General features: G+C 53.3%; 1 protein-coding gene across 1 annotated transcript in view; it reads right to left on the reverse strand.

Moving 5' to 3' along the window:
* Positions 1 to 22,208, reverse strand: part of SCUBE1 (signal peptide, CUB domain and EGF like domain containing 1) — a 130,075-nt gene that overhangs the window by 91,798 nt on the left and 16,069 nt on the right. The window contains exon 3 of the mRNA XM_039234658.1: positions 16,711 to 16,839. Within this exon, the coding sequence (XP_039090589.1) occupies positions 16,711 to 16,839 (129 nt within the window). The remainder of the gene's footprint in view (positions 1 to 16,710; positions 16,840 to 22,208) is intronic.

Raw genomic sequence — 22,208 nt, forward strand, 5'->3', positions numbered from 1 at the left:
TTAGAAAACTCCCCTGTGAGGGACACTGGGCAGGAGGAGCCCTTTCCATTTCAGGGATTATTTTCTTCAGACGGATTCCCAGAGGGGGAGTCCCGGCCAGAGACTGACAACTTCCCACTTCTCATTGCTCCCTGCTTGATACCCTTAGTCTGCCGGCTTTGCCACTGTGGAGGGTGCCTGCACGGGCCGCCTCTTCTGAAGTCCCTTGCTAGTGCCCACCTTCCCCCAGAGAGCTGTCCATGATCAGCCACGTTTGTTCATTCCCTTGCTCACTCAATAAGGGCGCCATGAATGCCACGTCAAGGCCTGCACTCGGGGAGCTGCCAGGCAGGGAGAGGGAAGTGGGAGAGTCAGTGCAGATTAACTGGGGCGGGGGGGGGGAGCGGAGGGCTGCGGGACAAAAAAGAATGTGAGAGAGGGCTTGCGAGGCCACACGGAGAGGCAGAGGGGTCTCTTTCTCTCTCTCTGCCACGTGAGGACCAGCACAGGGCAAAGACGTGCTTGGTGGTGGGAAGTAGGTGTGTGGGCGTGCACATGCGTGCATGAGGCCAGAGCAGCGGGTGGGGCCCTGGCGGCTGTGGAAGGGGGGGTGGGGGCCAGGCTGGAGTCCGTGATGCGCCCCACCTGCAGCTGAAGGTGACCCCGACATGCGTGCACCTGCAGATACCAATCCCCAGCTCTCGGGCATTTGGCTGACAGAACCCACCTTCTCACAGCTCACCGTGTACTCCAAGCCCCCCTCCCACCTGCTGAGCCTCTCCCACCTCTAGGCTTTGCACCTGCTGTTCCCTCCTCCCCTCACCCCTTTCTGCTCCCCACCTGGTGCCCTGTCACTCATTCCCAGTGGGCGAGTTGCCTCCCATACTTGGTTTAGTATTAATTACAGCATGAAAATCATCTCAGGACCCCATGACCTGATACATAAGGGCACTCAGGGGGCGTCTTGGGACCCAGAGGCCACGGATCCTTCCTCCCGGGCATTTCTGACCAGCCGGCCACAGCAGCGGCTCTCACTCAGCGCCCACAGGCTACCGGCCTCCCACATCCTGGGCTCTGATGATGGTTCCATTTCTAGGCCACAGGATTATGCATCAACATGAGGAGAGTTCTGATAGAACACCAGGAAAGCCCCACACAAATACCCGGGCGCGATCATAACCATGGAAGGTCAGGGCTGCATGTGGACCTTTCCGGCAAGAACCCCGGGACGTGAAGACCGTAGAGCCAGGCGGGCGGTGGGTTTGCGGGGTTACCTTCCGTTCGGTCTATTGATCTCCCTGAGCGGTACGCAGGTGGAAGACGGATTTGGACACAGAACTGTCCAGTGCTGCATGAAAGCACTGTGACCGGCTGCTTCGAACGCATGGTGAGAGGCAAGTCCCCCGAAGGACACGCTGGAGCACTTGGGAGGCAAGAGAGACAGCCGGCTCCCACGCAGGGGGAGGCACAGGGGTGTGAGGCGCCCCAGCATAGGCTGGATCGTATGCAGAGCACCGGCACGGCTGGCCGGCAGGGCAGGCGGGGCCCAGACCATGAGGGGCTGGCTGCCAGGCCGAGGAGGCAACTCCCCGAAGACCCTGCTCAGGGGGACCTCCGCTAAAGCTTGTCCCAAGTGACTGCACAGGCGACTGACCCCTTGGTGGCCAGGGAGTGGCTGAGCCAGGGGAGGGAACGCAGGCCTGTGGGATGGGACCGTCTTCCCCCTGCTAAGGCAGCCCAGGAGGTCACTAAGGACCCGGCCGAGCAGCTGGGTGGCTGCCGTGGCTCCCCACGTCCCACAAACGGGCACAAGGCGTCTCTGCCAGCCGGTCTATTTCCAGCTGCGTGCGGTTGGGACGAGGTGGGTGACGGGGAGGGGTTGGGGAGCAGGCCATACACGGGGCTGGCTGGTGGCCACTGTAAACACGGGGCCAGGCCAGCTGGTGCTAGGGGAGCGGGGTCACGGTGACATCTGTCCAGATGCGGCCAGGCCCAGCAAATGTCCCGGGTGACCCCAGGCCCCAGGGAGGGCTGGGGCAGCTCCAAAGTAAGCAAGGCAGCTGGCAGAGGTGCTGCCGGTTCCGGGACGCTCGTACTTGGCTGGTGCCCCTTTTTAGGCACGCGGCTCACCTCTGGTTTGGGACGTCTGTTTTGGTCGGTAGAGTATTTTTAAAGAGCCTTCACAAGACACGTATTTTTTTGTTTACTTCTCAAGAGTCCTGGCCGAGCCCTGGGCGCACAGACCGCAAACAAGATGGAGGAAAGTGCCCTGGCCCGGCCCCCGCAGCTGCGTGTTTTCTTCACTGTTTACGGGCTCGGCGTGCTCTGCCCTGGGACAGAACGGGGCTTCCTCCCCAAGCCACCAAATCAAGACTTGGTCACCGGTGGGGCTGGCCTGGGGGGGGGGCGGCTGACAACAGAGCTCTGCCCAGTCCCACCGGTGGGAAGGATGGCCTCGCACAGTGACGCGGTGTCTGCCCTGACCCCCAGCCGGACAGAGCGCGGGAAGGAGCAGAAGGCAGCACTGCTCTGATGCCCACCGGGTGCTGCCCCGCTGCATTCCCACAGCCCTCTCCCCGCAGCAGGAGCAGACAGCTGGCCCCCAGAACACCGCAAGGAAGGGAGCTGGGGACCGAGCTCCATGTGTCCCCATCGCCCCTCATCTGGAACAGAGACTAGCAGGGGCCAGGTGTGGGGCTAGGGACACGGGGCGCCGTCGTCCCACAGTCTGCCAGGAGACGTCCCCAGCAGATCTCCTCAGCTCTGGGTGCACCGATGCTCTGCCCCGGGGTGGGGGGCAGGCTTGCGCACCCACCACTATCAAATCGTGCTCCCCTGACTGGTCACAGTCAAACGTCCTGCCCCGTCTCCACCCACCTGCCACTCCTCCGCCCCCCAGACGAGCCTGTGCTGGGGAAAGAGCAGAGTCATGCGGGAGCCCTGCCCTACAGGGGCTCCTGAGGCACCGAGGGAGACCCCAGAGATGTCCCGTGAGAAGCGTGGGGGCTGTGGGCGCCCACGGAGGAGGGTGTAACTTCTGGAGGGCCTGAGGCCTGAGCTGAGTCCTGAGGGACAAGTGGGAGTCAGCCAAAAAGGCATCCGTGAAGGGCGGGGGGAAGGGCACTTCGGGAAGAAGGAACATGGGTTTATGGACGTGGCAGGCTCTGCCCTGGGACAAGGCGCGTCAGGTGCGAGGTGCTGCGGGCAGACCTGCTGGGGACGCCAGTTCCGGGAAACAAGACCGAGAGAGGCATCTGGCAGAGGCTGGGAGGACCCGGCAGAGGGCTCAACTGCTGTCCCTGGGGACACGCCATGCCATCAAGTCATCGAGTGACAAGATGCTGGAGGGGAAGGGCTCTGACCCCGCGGCCAGGCTAGGGGTTCCAAGCAGTGCTCCGGCACCCCAGGGGCCCTGCAGCGGGTGCAGGGGTGCTCTGCAGAGAGCGGGGCTCTCTCTCCCGCTGGCCCTGCCTCCCATTGCAGCCAGGGCAGCGCCACCCACTGCGGGAGCCGGCCTGCAGTGAAGGGGTCTGCTGCCAGAAATCTGAGAACTACCCCTCCATTTCACATATGATGGGGAAACAGAGGCACAGAGGGGTGGGGAGTTTTCCAGAGTCCCCAGACAAGTCCGTGGTCTGAAGAGCCAGACCTGATACACTGCCTTTCCACCCCAGCACTTCCTGGGCCCCTCTGCTCCCCCACACTCCTCCCCGTCCCCATCCTGAGCTGGTCGCAGGCTGGAGGCCACAGAAGCTCACTGCACCCGTGAAAACGCGCCTGGGTCTCAATCAATCCCCCTCCCCACGTCCCTGGTTCTATAGTGGTTTGGGGAAAGAAGGAAGCCCGTTTATACAGACGCACAAGTGTCCAGTGTTTTTCTTTTTTTCGGGCCCAGAACCTCCACCAGATGAACAGCTGTATAAAGCAGGGAGGAGAAGCGGGCCTGAATCCGGCTAGTCCTAACACAGCCAGTCTCTCCAGCCAGGTGTGTTCCTATCACCTGAATGTGGGCCAGGAACCGGGAGGGGTGGGGCCCAGGTACAGAGAACAGCAGACCTTTGGCGCTCACCTTAAGAAGCACTGGTGTTTATGGAGTAGGGACCGTGCGAGGCTGGTTAGTTTTACATTAAAATGGTCGGCGGTTTTTTTTGTTTTTTTTTGTTTTTCCCATTTGGGCTGTTGAAGTATAAAGACAAATAAACAGAGGCAACTCGAGCCTTCTCCGTTAGGGGCTGGAGGGAGCAGCACAGTGTCTCCAGCTGTCCTCCAGGACGAGAGGGGGGTGCCTTCAAAAGGGCCCAGGCAGCACGACCCTTTCATCCTGCCAGGGTCGGCCCGGGCACCACCCGGAGCATCTGGAGCCTGCAGTGACTTCCTCCCTCGTGCGCAGCTGGGCTCCCGGGCCCCGGCAACCTCCAGGTTCCTCTCCTTCGCCTCCTTCGCCTCTGCTTGGCAGCCCGCAGGGTCACCTGCATGTCCGTCTGCCCATCGGATCCGAATGCACAGGTATCATGCCCATTTTGTAGGGAACAAAATTGTGCCCAAGAAAAGGGTGACATGTGTCCAAGGTCGCAAAATGCGTATGTGGCGCAGAGCTGGGATTGGATGCCCTGAGGGCACAGGGCCCCGTGTCAGCAGACAGGGACAAGCATCCGTGCAAGAGAAGGGGAGAGCTTTCTGACCCCCGGAGGGCGGTGGGCAGTGGCTTACATGGCAGAGAGCCGTGTGGAACGCTAGGCATGGCCTCCAGCCAAGGGGCTTCACGCACAGCCCAGGGCCCAGTTCAGAAAACCATCTATTCTATCTACAAAGTGTTGTGACTTCATACACCAGCAGTAAGTGAGAATTAGGTAACTCACATCTGTTGAGCCCTCGGCACATGCCAGGCACTGTGGCACGTGCCGTACAAAGCGTCATCCCTGTCCTGTAAGCACAGCTATCAGCCCCTCAGCCCCACTCTACAGATGAGGCTGCAGAGGCCCAGAGAAGTGAAGTTGCTTGCTCAAGGTCACACAGCAAGTAAATGATAGATCCAGGATTTGAAGCGAGGCAGGCTGACTGCCTGTACTCCTCGAGGACTGGGACTACGTCATCTACCTCCTAACTGTGAGCTCGGGACAAGGGCTTGTGAGATCTTTACGAAACGGATGAATGTCAAGAGCCCCAGCTTTCAGTGCCATCTAGGAGCTCTGAGTCTCACAGCCCCCCAGCCCCCAGACCTGACTACTCTACCAACTTCTGAACTTGGACACCATTTTCACCTGCATGGCTGTCACTCATCCGAAACCAAACATGGCCAAACTGACGCTCGAGTCCACCCCTCCCTGCTCCAGCGTGTCTTGCCCCCAGGCTTTGCCACCCACAGACTCCAGGCAGTTGGTGGTGGTTTCGCTCTTTCCCCTCAGCTCTTACGTTGAACCCATAAGCAATTCCTGTGGGCTCTGCTTTCAAAATATATCCTGAATTCAACCACTGCTCGTCACCTCCGCCACTGGCACCCTGCACTGAGGCACCAGCACCTCAGGCCTGGACCACCACAGGGGTCTCTGCCTCTCTCTCCCTGTAACATATTCTCTACTCAGCAGCCAGGAAGCAAATCCCTTTAAATTAAAACGTCAATCAGATTACGTCAATCCCGAGTTAAAGTGTCCCATGGCTCCCAGCTAATTTAGAATAAAATCCCAAGTCCCTTCTCAAACCTGTAAGGCCCTGCCTACCTCCTGACCTCATCTCCAGTCCCTCTCCCTCACGCTCGGGCCTCCAGGCACACTGACCTGTTCCCAAACTCACCCGGCTTCTCCCCATTTCACTTGTCCTCTCCCTTCTGCCCAGAGGGACGATCCTCCCTATAATTTCCTAACGGTGGCTTCCCGCTCCTCAATGAGGCCCCCTCTGCTCAAATGTGGGTGAACCTTTGTAAGTGCCTTGACCAGTAGAGTTTGGTGGGAGTGACCTCCTGGGCCAGACTGTCAAAGTTCGATGCACTCACGTCCTGCTGTCACAGACTCAGCTGCCATGCTGGGAGGAAGCCCACACCAGCCCACGTGGAAAGACATGGAGAGGCCGCCCCAAGTGATCTGGCCGACAGCCAACATCAACCACTAGACAGCAGTGGAGAAACCTCCAGATGATTCTAGACTGGCCATCAAGTCATCCTCAGCCTTTGTGACTTCTCAGCTGAGGCCCCAGACACCGTGGAGCAGACGAGTCGCCCCGGCTGTGCCCCCTATCTGAATTCCTGACCCGTAGGATCCAAAAGCCAAATAAAATGGTATTTTGTGCCACTAAGTGTGGGGTGGGTTTTCTTTGCACGCAACAGTAACTAGGATTCTACGCTGACCTCCCTGAACTTACCGTACTGACACTTACACGGTGGCCTGTTTACTGACCTCCCCCCTCTCCCCCTCCCCCCTCACTACGCAAGTTCAAGTGGATGTGGGTGTTGCTGTTCTTGTTCACCACTTACTGGTTTCCTCAGCGCCTGAATCCATGTCTGGCACATGGCAGGTGCTCCAGACAGTTCTGGGGAGTAAACGGATGGGCGACCACTAGGCGGAAGGCGTTGGTGTCACTGCCATCACAGCCTTCTACCTGTCATTATAGTCGAGGATGTTTCCGTCTTTCTTATGATCCTAGGAGTCCCGAGAGAGCTGGCCCCTGATCTTTGCTGTGAGCCCAGCATGGAGGTCTGCTGAGTGAGAGGGCCCAGGTTATAAGGCACTTTTACAAATGTGTTTATTTTTTCATTCCACAAATATTTTTTGCAGGCCTATGATCTGCCAGACATTGCACCAGGCCCCGAGGAGGGCGGAGGGACAGAGGAGACGGCTTCTGCTTTCATGGGAAGAAGAGGGGACCCCAGCCCAGAGCCATGGCAGCGATGCAGGCAGTGTGGCCACAGGACTTCAGAGCAAAGGCAGAGGCGGGGTGGGTGTGGAGTGACGAGAAGGACCACACCAGGAACCCGCTGGGGGAAGGGTCGCAGGGGAGCAGCTGTGAACAGCAGGGACGTGCAGAAGGACTTTGAGGGTTGAAGGCCGGCTGGGCCAGGGGGTGTAGGTTGGCACAGGCTGGCACAGGTGGGAGGCGAGGGGCAAAGGCTGACGAGGGCCCTTATGAGGGGCCTCATGAGCCAGTGAGCAGATGCACTGGGTGCTGCTGTGGAAGCAATGGGAACCACAAGAGAGAGAGTTCTGGAAGAACAGGGCTCTGCACAGTCACTTGGGGTAAAACAACATCCCGAGGGAAGCTCAAGGGTGACACGAAGCTCCTACACAGGCAGCGGAGGTGGTACAGGTTTTGGCGGGAGGAGGTGCCTTTGAAGTAAACTCTGGAGCTGCGGGTCCCTCTTGCCCCCCCTCTAGTATGCCACCCACCTGCTTGGCTTGGCAGATGCTAGGATTGCTGGATGTCCTCAGTGACCCCCTAACTTGCGAGGGGTGCATACCTAACAGGCCCTGGCAGGAAGCTTCCTCCCTGAACCTGGCCAGCCTCCCAGAGCAGTTGTTGTTCGGGCACCAGGGGCAGGGGGTGGCCAGCGACTTACAGGCTTGAGCTGCCAAATGGTCCCAGCTCTGCTGGGTGGCCTCGGGCAGGTCACTTTCCCTCTCTGAGCTGTGGCTTCCTCATTCATAAAAAGGGGATACTAATGGCTTCTGCCTGTGGACGCCACGAGGACTAGGTGACAGACGGGAACACAAGATCCCGGACCACGCCGGGTGTGTGGCAGAGACTCATGCCAAGTTCTCTCATCTTGTCTCAGTGGGGCTGCCTGCCCACCACAGGCCAGGCATAGAGTAGGTGCTCAATAAGCAGGAAGGGGAAAGTAGTGATCTGGTTAATGAAACTTTTCTGTGGAATCTGGCTACAGACGACTTGTCTTCAACAGGGGGAAAAAGTGCTGAGAAGCAAGTTCACAATTCAAACTGTCAGCAACCTGAGAAACATATTTTTCAGTAGGTCAAGGTAAAGACTGGGGTCGAAGAAAACATCTGGCCAAGTGAACTAATGGCTTCAGAGAAAAAGGACCCTTGCTTTGCGGAGAAGGGAAAAAAATTATCCACTGCTGGTTTTAATTTAAGATGAAAAAAAAACACCTTATTCTATTAGCCTAAATATTGCTCTTATGTCCAATTGCATGGAGTTTGGAATAATATTTTTCAAACAGAACTACTGCTATTTCAAGTAATTACAATGCTAAAAGCAGGCATTTGGGGTTGAGCAAGGATCTCATCCTGGTTTCAAATCCCTCTGGTGTCATTTTCTGTTATATTTGAGAAATTCCTCAATAAAGATGTCAAATAGAGAGAGGGTTTTGCTCCCCAGAGGACAGATTTGGCCACCCTCCCAGGCAAGCCATCTCCACAAGAAAATAACCTCGTTTGCTCAGAAGAAAAGGTTCAACTGTGAAAACTCAGGCAAGAAAGGAACCCATAAGCCATCCGCCTCCTTTCTCCTAATGAGCTCCGAATGCTTCTCGTACTCTGCTCATCGGGATTTCATCCAGCCGTCATCCCCAAGGGGTTCAGTGGTTGTTGAGAGAGGAATGTTACAGCTGGACAAGCCTCCTGACCCAGACTCCTGGAGACCGAAAAACAGGAGACGCAAACCAGCCTAACCATCCCCGATGGCTGGTGGGCTGGGAGCGGGGCTCACAGTGACTGACCGGAGACGGTAAGGACAGCACAAGGCAGGGAGAACCGAGAACCGTCCGACAGTTCTGTTGGCCTCCAGAACCACTGAGCACCCACCGGGGGCAGGCCCTGGGCTGGCAGCCTCACCAGGGACCATGAACATGATTCCCACTGAGACCAAGCAGGTAATTCAATGCCTGCTGATTGTGAGCAATAGGGCGCGGTGAGGACTGTAGCAAACAGGAAGTACACGCCCCCTCCAAAGCGGGCAGCTGCAGCGCACCATCCAGGCTTCCCTTTTGGCAAATCTCACGTGACAAAGGGGCAAATCTCGCCACACTGAGATGTGGGCAAGAGCTGCCCCTGTGCTGGGCCCCGTGCTTTGGGGGTCCCTGCTCTGCCCCTCCTGTGGCCACAGCCCTCCCTGCAGAGTTAGGAGCCCACAGGGGGTCATGTGCACCTGCAATGCACACACACACTTCTAGACCACACTCTGGGTATTTGAGACCCTAAAATTCCCTGCTCAAGTGGCCCCTCAGAGGGACAGATGACACTTAGGACAAGCAGTGGAAAAAGGAAAGGTGGCTTGGGAGCAAATGGCCAGCACTTGCCCATACAGGTTAGCGTGTCTTCAGGCTCCCTGCAGTGGGGGCACGCAGCCAGCCACGGAGAGGTGGGAGCAGACACCACACACACACTACTCTGACGTGAAGCTTCAGGGACTCCTAGATTCCAAACTCCAGTCTAGCCTTCCAGGTCATTAAGAAGGAGTCCTATCAGTCAAGGTAGAAGAGACTGATTATATTCCAGCTTTGAAGCTTTGTAACTTTTACATATTTCGCCCATGTGGCACCCGGGCCTCCATTTGCATTCCCGGCCAAGTTCCCAGTGCCAGGGGCTGGGTGACTGCAGCCAAGAAGGAACAAGGTTGGAAATTATGATTTTTGTGCGACATCCCTTGATTTTTAAAAGTTATTAGATTGATTGATTGATTTCGAAGTTTTTATTTTAATCGCCTGGTGCTCATGACGGCAAGTGCATCCCTTAACCCCCCTCACCTGTTTCACCCATCCCCCACCCCACCCCCACCCCCGCCACCTCCCCTCTGGTGACCATCAGTTTGTTCCCTAGAGCTAAGGGTCTGTTGGTTCATCTCTCTCATTTTTTCCCCTTTGCTTATTTGTTTTGTTTCTTAAATTGCACATATGAGTGAAATCATATGGCATTTGTCCTTCTCTGACAGGCTTATTTCACTTAGCATTATACTCCCCAGCTCCACCTGTGTTGTTGCAAATGGCAAGCTTTCATTCTTTTTTTTTTTTAATTTTTAATGTTTTATTTATTTCTAGGAGAGAGAGAGAGAGACAGTGTGAGCAGGGGAGGGTCAGAGAGAGAGGGAGTCACAGACTGAAACAGGCTCCAGGCTCTGAGCTGGCAGTCAGCACAGAGCCCGACGCGGGGCTCGAACCCACGAACCGCGAGATCACGACCTAAGCGAAAGTCGGACGCTTAACCGACTAAGCCACCCAGGCGCCCCAAGCTTTCATTGTTTTTAATGGCTGAATGATATTCCATTGTATATATATTCTACATTTTCTTTATCCATTCATCAATTGATGGACACTTGGGCTGCTTCTGATCTTGGCTATAGTAAACAACGCTGCTATAAACACAGGAGTGCTATAAACATTGCTGCTTTTGTATTCTTTGAATATAAATAGCCAGTAGTCTGATTGCTGGATTGTAGGGGAGTTCTATATAAAAATTTCTTTTTAATGTTTGTTTATTTTTTGAGAGACAGAGAGACAGAGCATCAGCAGGGGAGGGGCAGAGAGAGAGGGGGACACAGACTCTGAAGCAGGCTCCAGGCTCCGAGCTGTCAGCACAGAGCTCAACACGGGGCTCAAACTCACGTACTGTGAGATGATGACCTGAGCCGAAGTCAGACGCTTAACCAACTGAGCCACCTAGGTGCCCCAGGGTAGTCCTATTTTTAACTTTTGGAACCTCCACACTGTTTTCCACAGCGGCCACTCCAGTTTGCATTCCCACCAACAGGGCATGAGCATTCCTTTCTCTCCACACCCTCATCCAGCAGCTGTGGTTTCCTGTGTTTTTGATTGTAGCCATTCTGACTGGTGTGAAGCGGTATCTCATTGCAGTTTTGATTTGCATTTCCCTTATGCGATGTTGAACCTCTTTTCATGTGTCTATGGCCATCTGGATACTCTCTTAGGAAAAATGTCTATTTGTGTCTTCTGCCCATTTTTTCATTAGATTACTTGATTTTTGGGTGTTGAGCTGTATAAGTTCTTTATATATTTGGACACTAACCCTTTATCAAATATATTATTTACAAATATCATCTCACGTTCTGTAGGATGACTTTTAGGTTTTTTGATTGTTTCCTTTGTTGGGCAGAAGCTTTTTATTTTGATGTAGTCCTAATAATTCATATTTGCTTTTTTTCCCCCCTTGCTCCAGGGGACCTATCTAGAAAAAAGTTGCTACGGCTGATGCCAGAGAAGTTATTGCCCATGTTCTTTTCTAGGATTTTTATGGTTTCAGGTTTCACACTTAAGTCTTTAGTCCATTTTGAATTTATTTTTGTGTACGGTGTGAGAAAGTGGTCCGGTTTCATTTTTTTGCATATTGTGGTCCAGTTTTCCCAACACCGTTTGTTGAAGAGACGGTCTTTTGCCCACTGGCTATTCTTTCCTACTTTATCAAAGATTAATTGACCATGTAATTGTGGGTTTATTTCTGGGCTTTCTATTCTGTTCTATTGATCTATGTGTCTATTCTTGTACCAGTCCCACACTGTTTTGATGACTACAGCTCTGTAATAACTTGAAGTCTGGAATTGGGATGCTTCCAGTTTTACTTTACTTTTTCAAGATTGCCTTGGCTACTCGGGGTCTTTTTGGCTCCACACAAATTTTAGGATTGTTTGTTCTAACTCTGTGAAGAAGGTTGCTGGTGTTCTGATAGGGACTGCATTAACTCTGTAGGCTGCTTTGGGTAGTATAGACATTTTGGCACCATTTTTTCTTCCACTCCACGGGCAGGAATGTCTTCCCATTCTCCTGTGTTGTCTTCAATGTCTTTCATCAGTGTTTTATAGTTTTCCGAGTACAGGTCTTTCACTTCTTTGTTTAGGTTTATTCCTAGGTATCTTATTATTTTTGGGGCAACTGTAAATGGGACTGCTTTTCTAATTTCTCTTTGCTGCTTCGTTACTAGTGTATTGAAATGCTATAGGTTTCAGTAGGTTGATTTTATATCCTGCAACCCTACTCTACAATTCGTTTATCAGTTCTAACAGTGTTTTGGTGGAGGCTTTAGGGTTTACTGTATTTAGTATCATGTCATCTGCGAATAGTGATTTGGATTTGGAGTCCTTTTATTGCTTTTTCCTGTCTGATTGCTGTAGCTAGGACTTCCAGTCCTATGTAGAATGAAAATGGTGAGAGTGGACATCCCTGTCTTGTTCCTGACCTTAGGGGAAAGGCTTTCTGTTCTTCCCCACTGAGGATGATGTTAGCTGTGGGTTTTTCATATACCGTCTTTATTGTGTGCGTGTGTGTGTGTGTGTTTAAGTTTGAAAGAGAGTAAGAGAGAGAGCGAGCAGAAGAGAGGCAGAGAAAGAGGCAGACCCAGAATCCAAAGCAGTCTCCAGGCTCTGAGCTGTCAGCACAGAGCCCAACGCAGGGCTCAAACTCACAGACTGTGAGATCATGACCTGAGCCGAAGTCAGGTGCTCAAACGACTGAGCTACCCGGGCGCCTCTGAGCTGCTGTGTTTTCATTTTCATTCGTTTCCACGTACTTTTTTCATTTCTTCTTTTATTTCCTGGTTGAGCCATCCATTGTTTAGTAGCATTTTATTTAATGTCCATGTATTTGTGGTCTTTTCAGACTTTTCTCAGGTAGTTGACTCCTAGTCTCCCAGTTGTGGTCAGGAAAGATGCATGGTATGACTTCGATCTTTGAGAATCTGCTGAGGCTTGTTTTGTGGCCTAACGTGGGATCTGTTCTGTGACATCCCTTGGTTTTTAAACAGCGACAAGGCATTCACTGATGATGGCGATGGTGATGATTACAAAAACACTGGTGAGTAAACCACACGTGCTCGCAGGCTCCAGGTGGCCTGTCTGAAACCTCCACAGTGCCGTGATGTCCATGTCCCACACCTGGGCTACGTGTGACATCTGTACGCGCAGCTCTCCACGTCTACCTTCGTATGTGACTGTCACAGTGACCTTCTGAGACAGGGATTACTAACCTGTGTGGTAGTTAGGGGCACAGGGCGTGGGGGGTCTGAGGAGCTGGTCTTAAACCATGGACTCATGAACGGTGATTCCAGAACTTGAGCCTAAATCTTCCAGCTCCAAGCCCAGCTTCCTCCTGTGGCGTTCTGCATGTCAGCCGACAGCTACCTGACACACGCCAGGCACATGAGCCTCATAGCATGTTACACACGAGGGATATGAGGCTCTGGGGGGTCACAGGATCAATGTGGGACTTTGCCGGTTGGAACCAAGGTCTGACTTCTCTAGAGCTGGAGTTTTGTCTTGAGAATGAAAAAGCCCAAACAAAAACAAGTGTGTTGGGAAGGTTCTGGCCTCAGCTAAAAGCAGAGAAGCAACAGAGAGAGCCTTTTCTCGGCTGCCATATGTGTGAGTTAGAGCCGTATGGAGGTGCGAGCTCTGCTCGGAGGTGGGGGTGGGGGGAGTCTTCCCAGTGCTTTAAATCAATCAGCATGAAGAGAATATGTTGTACAAATAAAAATAAACCGGCCCAGACTTTGCCTTTAGATGGAGGCACTGGACGTGTGTGCCTGTCGTCGTCCAGAACCAGGGTATTTACAAACAGGGGGCTCTGCACAGGTACGAGCGCTATGACCAGAAAGGGAGACCCAGCTCAGACCCGGGTCAGACACAGCCCGGGAGTGCGTATGGCTGGCTCTGGCCTCCACAGGCCCGCACCCCAATGCAGCTCTTTCTCAAAGTCGATTAGCAGATCGATGCCCATGACGTTTTGAGTCCTCAGTGCCAGGCACTCTGCTAGATGTTCTACAGCCACGATCTCGTTCAATCCTTGCAAGATAGGGACCATGAATTCCATTTTACAGGTGAGGAAACTGAGGAGGCATGGCTGGCCAAAGGGCACACAGCTGGTAACGGGAAGAGCCAGGATCTGAGCCCAGAACTGGCAGTTCCCAAGGTCAGTCATCCTGGCCATGGGGTGCCGTCCCCTGCTATCTCACAGAGACATCAGCTCTGCCTTCACGGACTAGCCAACTACCAAAAAGTACCCTTACACCGTCATCTGAAAAAGCGGCAAACGACTGGTCAAATTAAGGGCTTAGGCTTTGGGAGGATTAAACAAGGTAACACTTGGACGATACTTAACGTGGGGTCGGGCCCAGGAAACGTCCCACGGGACAGCCCCAGTCTTTGTGATCCAATTGGTGCCCTGCCGGCCTCTGCCGCCTCTGCCAGGCCTGCTGCCCACCCTGAGCCCAGCCCCCAGGGGCCCCCCACGGCCCCCTGCCCAGGCTGTGCCCTCGTCCCAGCACGTGGCCCTCCGACCTCTGCAGGACCTGCCCAATGCCACCAATGCCATCTCCTCTTTGAAGCCCCCTGACGGGTCACCCCGCTCTCAATCCCACCCTCGCCCCATGCAGGGGCGGCTCCTCACAGGCCCCTCTGGGCTTCGGCAGTGCAGCCTGCTGTCCAGACTTCCATTTCAGCTCTGCTTTTGGGTGTAATTACATGTTCACAGATCTGTTTCCCATAACAAGTCTGTCTGAGCTCCAGCACGCATTAAACAGAAATGGGCAGGGAGATCTACGGCTAATACACCACGGAGAGGAAAGTTCCAGAGTGCCTGGGACACCACACTTGCTATGCCACACGCCACCCCGCCAGCTGGCACAGGGGAAGGTCTGCCCAGCCCGTTCATCAAGCAGTGCATCGACAGCCAAAAAACATCCAAACGACCCTCTGACCCAGTAGTTCCCTTTCTGGGAAGACTTGTTAAAGGCAACAATTAAGAAAATATTTATTTACTTGTTTAGTTATTTTGAGAGAGAGCGAGAGAGAAAGAGAGCACGCATGCTAGAGTGTGCTAGTGGGGGAGGGGCAGAGAGAAGGAGAGAGAGAATCCCAAGCAGGCTTCACGCTGTCAGCACAGAGCCCGGCGGCGTGGGGCTCAACCTCACAAACCACGAGGTCATGACCTGAGCCGAGATCAAGAGTCAGACGCTTAACCGACTGAGCCATGCAGGAGCGCCAAGAAAATATAAATTTAAGCCCAAAATCACCTCTGGATTCTGATGGTAAAAACAAGCAAACAAGATACGCACACAGTCTCAGTGTTCAAGCATAAAGGGGAAGCTGAGTCACCCAGAGCAACAGTGACGCCTGCTCGTGAATGACTTGCACGTGCTAAGTGCAGGCCACTTCACCTCACTGTGTCATTTCGTCCTTGCACACAGCCTGGTAAAGTGGGCAGCATATTTATCCCCAGTTCACAGTGGGGAAGACTGAGGCTCAGCAGCTGTGACCATAGTGACAGCGGCCAGAACGGAGAACTCTGTGCCGGGCTTCTCAGCATCCAGACATGATCTCAGCTACTGCTCACCAGAGCCTGGGAGGAAGCTGCTCTTCACAGCCCCCTTTATCAAGCAGTGACTGAGACCCAGAGACGTTAATGTATCCACAGCCATGCTCCTGTCCAGTTCATGGTCTCACTTCCCAGCTCTAGCTATCGTGCCCTGTGTCAATTCAGCGGCCAGAAGCAGAGGAGGGCCTGGGGGGCAGGCACACCTGCTTCGGGACCCTGTGCTTCCTGCCATGATGGTGCTCCTGCTGCAGACTGCAAGCCACCTCTGCGATGGCTTGAACCATGTCCCCAAAAGATGCTGAGGTCCTAAAGGTCAGTCTCTGTGCATCCATAATGGAGACAGGCTCTTTGCAGATGAGGTCACGTGAACATGACTGTGTCCGTATAAAACAGGGAGGCTTGGACACAGAGACAGACATGCATGGAGCAAAGGGAATATGCAAACACGGGGAGGCCATGACCGACTAGCACAGGAGGCCTGAAGCTACCAGAAGCGAGGACAGAGGCCTGGAGCACACTCTCCCTGGAGGCCGTCAGAAGGAGCCAACTCTGCCAACAGCCTGACTTCGGACTCCTGGCCTCCAGCCTGTGAGAGGACACATTTCTGTCGTCTGGGCCACTCAGCGTGTCACATTGTTACGTGTACCCCCAGATTATGAGGCAACCGCAAAACGGCGAGGACAGGCGCCAGGCTGAGAATACCCGAGGTGCACGTGATGTGAAAGGGCCCCGCTGACTGCCACCACCAGAAATCACAGCTGGGTGCAGAGAAGGCTGCAGGCAAGCGCGCCAGCACGACCACGTTGTTTTCCAATTCTGTTCTCCTCCACTTCCCCAATTTTATCCAGCAAGCCTGCGGTACTCTTGCAACTGGCTCAAACATATGCATTTGAGCCAGGAGGATCTGGAGATAGAGGCGAATCCTTGTAACGGGCTGAACCGTGTCCCCCAAATCCATATGTTGAAGCCCTAACCCCCACCCACCTGCACGTCAACCTCAGAACGTGACCTATCTGGAGAGGTAGCCTTTCAAGTGGTAAGTGAGTTACAAATGGGTTGTTAAGATAGGTCCCACTCCGGTAAGACCGGGCCCTGAAAAGAAGAGGAGATGAGGACACACAGAAAAGAGAGAGACACAGACAGACAGAAACCAGCCCCGCGTACGCACAGAGACGTGACTGTGTGAACACACAGCAAGTGGGTGGCTGTCTGCCAGCCAAGGAGAGAGGCTTCAGAAAACCCAAACCTGCCAGCGTCTTGACCTCGGACTTCCAACCTCCAGCATGGCAAGGAAAGAAATTGCTGCTGTTTAAGCCTACCGGTCCGTACTGTTTTGTTCTGGCGGCCGCAGCAAAGGAATAGCAGGAAGCAGAGCGGGGCGAGCCTCCCCACAGCCCCCAGCACAGCAGGCTGGAGCCGAGGAGCAGGCAGGGTGGGCCTCGCGCGAGGGGCACGGTGGTGTCACTCACCCAGGCAGTTGTGTCCGTCATGGGCCAGCGTGAAGCCGTCGAAGCAGGTGCACCTGTAGTTCCCGGGGATGTTGATGCACTCGTGCACACAGCCCCCGTTGTAGTAGTCATTCTCACACTCGTCGATGTCTGCAAAACGAGGAGAGGGATCAGAGGAAGGGCCTGGGGGTCCCCTCTCCCCACTACCACCGAAGCGCCCAGGGCATGACCGGTTCGGGGATGACTCAATAGGTATTCACTAAAATCCCTTCTGGGGGCTGGGGAGCCGCAGACGACAAAGATTAAGTCTTGGCGGTGCAGTGAGGCCCGCGACCTCCTTACGGGGTGGAGCCACGTGCCAAGGCACGTGCGGGCTGCCTTCACCATAGCGAAGCAGGCCTGAGTCACACCCAGTGCTCCCTGAGTCCCTCAAAAGCCTCCCAATCATAGCTGCATGTGGGGACCCTGTTTAAAAAGCCCCCCAACTTGGCTCTCTTCAGCCTATTTGAAGTCCTCGCAGAGACAGAGAGCTCATTACGTGTGAAGCAGGGAGCACTGAATACAATGAACTGTGCGTGCAGCCAAAAGCATAGCGTCTGCAATGAGCAAAGTCTATACACTCCACCCAAACGGTTGCCTTCCCCAGCAGTGGCTGAAGCCTAAATTTCCACCGCTCCGGTTTCCTTGTTATGACAAAGGCTTCTGTCTCATACACAATGGCCAACAGCCTCTGTAAAGGTCACCCTTTTTGCTGTTTTAAGTCTTTTTCAACATTTCCCATCAGGGGTCAAAGGGCTATCAGTTCTGGAGTTCCAGAGAGATTTGAGAGACCTCGGAAAAGAATAGGAACGCGCCTCGTTATCATTCAACGGGCAGCTTCTATCCCTGAGTCCTGCCGGCAACGCCGTCTGTCATTACCTCTTCACATCGCCCAGTAACTCGGGAAGGAGACACCGTTATCCTTGTTCCAACTTTACAAGGGCACTAAAGAAAGCGGGGCACAGGGAGGCCAGACCCCTGCCCAAGGTCACACACCCACAAGCAGATTTGAACCAGGGAGCCTGGCCCGGGAGCTCCAGGGAGCACGAACCCATCGCACCTCTGGGAGTGGCGAGCAGGGGGCGCCAGGGCCCAGGCAGAGCCACCAGCATCGCCGGGGGGTTGGGGGGGCGCCTGCTCGTCTCCCAGCCCTGCCTGGGCTTCGGCAACCCCTGCCCAATTACTCCCCGGGCTCGGAGTCTCAGCCCGCACCCACCCTGACCTCCACAGGCAACACAGGAAGGCCTGGAAAAGGAAGCCGGAAGTGCCCCACAGGGCAACCGGAAGTACTGCCCTCAGGGGAACCGGAAGTGCGCGAGCTAAGGAGAGCCGGAAGTGTCTCACAGGAAAAATCCGTCCTTCCCCTCCGGGGTCAAAGAGGGGGATTGGAAGCCGGGTTTTGGCTGTGAAAGCCGGCTCATTGAAGAGAGGGTTCTGAAGGCAAGCCTGGCCGCTCCCTCAAAAGCCTGGCATAGAGAGACGCCCAGATCCAGGCTCTCTCCATAGTGGTCCTGAGGGTGGAGCTGCGCACAGTGGAGGAAAGCCATGGGGGCTAATTGGAGTTTGCAGGTAGAAATGTCCATCTGGAAGACAGAGGCTCTCTTAGGAGGTAGTGAGCTCTCTAACTCAGGAGATGACCAAGCACTGTCTAGACGTCTGCCTGCCAGTGATGTTGGCAGCAGATGGGATAACTTCAGTGAAAATGGCAGCACGAAAATGCCAGAAAACAGAGCCTAGGCTGTGCAGTCCACTTCTCGTGCCCACCCATCCGGCCGTGATATGGGGGAATAACAAAGGAGCTTGGATCTCTAAAGGTGCAAGAGACAGGAGCTTGGACCCAACCCGCCTGCCGTGGCCATCAGCATCAGCTGGGAAGCCGACTCAGTTCTGCAAGTCATTTGGATCGATCTTAATCATTATATTTAATGCACCAAGACATTTTAAATACCATTGAAGGAAGAGATAAGATTTTATGTTTGAAAGGGCACATGGGTTTATAAAGACTGAGATAATGATTACTTCTCATTCTCTGCAGCCCTGACCTTTTACCAGAGCCCCAGATAAACCAATCCGACCGCCTTTGCCCCTGAATCTCCCAGACACTCCAAAGGCAGCATGGCCTGATTTCAATTCATCGACCTGAACTTCCCAAGGGTTCCCTGTCCCTGTGAATATAGTTATCCTTCTACCTTTCCACCAACATCGAATCAGCTTCCAAAGCATGTTTTTTCTACATCCTTAACATGGTTGCAGTCTGCCTGTGGGTCACCCATTCCATCGCCTGCTCGGAATCGGCATCATCTCTCATCTGATCGGAACCAGCAGCTCCCAAACCATTCCCTTCCTCCTTTCCTTCAGGTAAACAGTGACCCAGGAGAAGATGGCCTGGTCCCAGCAATGGGGACACAGTACCTGTAGCAGCAGCTATTGGTTCCAGGCTGGGCATGTGACTTACGCTGGAAGAGTCAGATTGAGTGGAAGGACTTCTCCCCCATGCATGGGTAAAAGAATTCCCTCTGTCTCTCAAGTTGTACCTCAGAAGGAAGTGTGCAGATTTTTACTCCTGAAACATACACTAACTCCTTTAATTTTCATAGCAACCCTCTGGAGTGGGAATTTTAACTTCATTTTAAGGTAGAGCAAATTAAAGTGCAGAGAGGCTAGGTAATTGCTCAAGGTCACACAGTACATGGCAGGGCAAGGATCAGAACGAAGGTCTTTCTGTCTGAAAAACCCGTGTCCTTGCTAATAAGTTACAATGCCCGTGACATGCAGGGCATTGGCAAATTACTTTGTACACATTATTTCATCCTTGGCACCTCTGCACGGTGTGCTGTGAGAATGTTATCTAATGATCTAATAGACCTATTTGTCCATCCTTCTGTTTGTCTATTCATTCTAAAATCTACTCATCTAAATATTTATTCAGCAGATCACCCTCCCATTCATCCAATTATCTATTATTCACCCATCCAATTGTGCATCCACATATCTGCCCATGTATCCAAATATGCATCCATCCATCTAAATATTAGGATGCACATGCATCCTTAACACCTAAACATCCGTCCTTCCAGCATCCATCCATTCACTCATCCATCTACCCAAGTGTCTAACCAACTATCCATCTGTTCATTGATCTAAAAATCCATCTCTCCGCACGTGCACACACACGCCACCCTTACCCACTCTTCCATTGTCCAGCCATTCACACACCCATCCATTTACGTATAGATTCATCCACGGCCCCATAAGTTTCTTCAAACACGATCCATCTAAACAGCTGATGAAATACCTACAATAAGATTTTCAAAAAGAATAAGATGTTAGGAAGGAGGAGGAGGAGGAGGAGAAATAATGAGGGTCGTAGAGTAAGAGAAAGCTGGTGAAAGCCTGCAAAAACACGTCTGGTAATTTCCAGCACGATTTCAAACAGTTGGCTACAAATACGGCCCTGAGCATCCTGGACACCAAAGCAAAGAAGGAAACATGATCAGTTAGAGTCCCCATATCCATAAAATGCAATGAAACCGGCTCTTTCAATGGTGGTAAGAGCTAAAGAAAAACGTCTCTTACCCTGGCTACTATAATCATATGCCCCAATTTGCATGGCATAGTCCCAGTTTATGCTGGAATTACTAAGAACCCATTTTTCACCCTCAAAATAATAAACTATTTGGTCACCATACCCATAACGCATTATAAAGAGATTGTTGAATAATCAGTAGAAAAACTCCAGCCTTTCTCTTCCTGTGACACCGTATAGTGTTGGCCACAGTCGATGCCACTTGGGCGGAAGAATGCAGGCATGTTCACTGCTCACCCTCTTCCCTTAATTTATCTCCAAAGGACCCCCACATCCAAGCATCTCTTAGAGCTATCAGCTCCTCCCCAATCCCCGGGCCTGAAGTGCTACCACAGGCTTCTGAGGCCAGCCTGCAATCTCTGCTGACAAATGAACCACCCCCTCCCCTGAAGTCTGTGTCTGCGCGGTGAATTTTTGTTTTTTATAATCATGTGAGGGGCACCTGGGGGGCTCAGTTGGTTAAGAGCTCAGGTCGTGTTCTTATGGTTTATGAGTTCGAGCCCCATGTCAGGCTATGTGCTGACAGCTCAGAGCCTGGAGCCTGCGTCAGATTTTGTCTCCCTCTCTCTCTCTGCCTCTCCCCTCCTCACACTCTGTCTCTCTCTCTCAAAAACAAATATTTAAAAAAAAATCATGTGACCCTCCTCCTTTAATACTTAAGAAATAAACACACAAACAAATCATCTAAACTAATCCCTGCTGAAGTAAGTGGATTTATTACTGTAAACAACATATCCCTGAGCCACCAGCCCTGGAAGGGGCCCCCCAGGCCTCCGAGATGCCCATCAGACTCTGACCACTTTTTTGTTTTTTAAATTTATTTCTAGGGGAGAGAGAGAGACAGGTGTGAGCAGGGGAGGGTCAGAGAGAGAGGGAGTCACAGACTGAAACAGGCTCCAGGCTCTGAGCTGGCTGTCAGCACAGAGCCCGACGCGGGGCTCGAACCCACGAACCGCGAGATCATGACCTAAGCGAAAGTTGGACGCTTAACTGACTAAGCCACCCAGGCGCCCCATGACTCTGACCACTTTTTAAGAACTATTCAAGCCAGAGGACAAGGGCGCCTGGGGCGGGGGGGGGGGGGTCAGTCAGTTAAGCGTCTGACTCTTGGTATCGGCCCAGGTCGTGGTCTCACAGTTTGTGGGATCAAGCCCTGCATCGGGCTCTGTGCTGGCGGTGCAGAGCCTGCTTGGGACTCTCCCTCTCAAAATAAATAAATACGCTTGAAAAAGAAAAAGCCAGAGAATGAGAAAGAGGCAGACGGGGCAGGGAGAGGGCGAAGGAATGGAGGAGGACAGAGCCAAGCTCTCTGGATGTTTATTCTGAAAGGACTACTGTGGGTTGAACTATGGCATTCCAGAAGATGTTCTGGCGCCCTAACCCCCAGTATCTGTGGATGCGGCCTGATTTGGAAATGGGATCTTTGCAGATGAGCAAGTTAAGATGAGCTCATACTGGAGTAGGACGGGCCCTAATCTAATGACTGGTGTCCTTATAAGAAGAGGGGACTTTGGATACACAGACAGGATGTTAGAACAAAGAGGAGAAGACAGAGAAACGCAGACGCGCAGAAGGAAGGCGGCCACGTGACCACCGGGCAGAGACTGGAGGGCGGAGGCTGGGCGACGGCCCGTATTAGCGCTACTCCCATTTTGCTGCCGTGGAGACCGAGGCACAGCGTGGCTGCCCGCCTTGTCCCCGCGCCCCTAGCCCGTGGCTGTGTTCAAAGGCATTCGCTGTACCTGTGGGAGCCATGTCTTCAGGGCATGAGAGGAAGGCTTTTTAAAAAGTGCTTCATGCTCCAAAAAGTTACTAAGGAGAAAAGTGGGAAGGAGATGTCACACGCATCATTGTTTGTATTTCCCAGGGGTATACCTGGCCTTGAGGCTGAGGC

Source organism: Hyaena hyaena, unplaced genomic scaffold (assembly GCF_003009895.1).
Source record: "Hyaena hyaena isolate Hyena2069 unplaced genomic scaffold, ASM300989v1 scaffold_4, whole genome shotgun sequence".
NCBI lineage: Eukaryota > Metazoa > Chordata > Mammalia > Carnivora > Hyaenidae > Hyaena > Hyaena hyaena.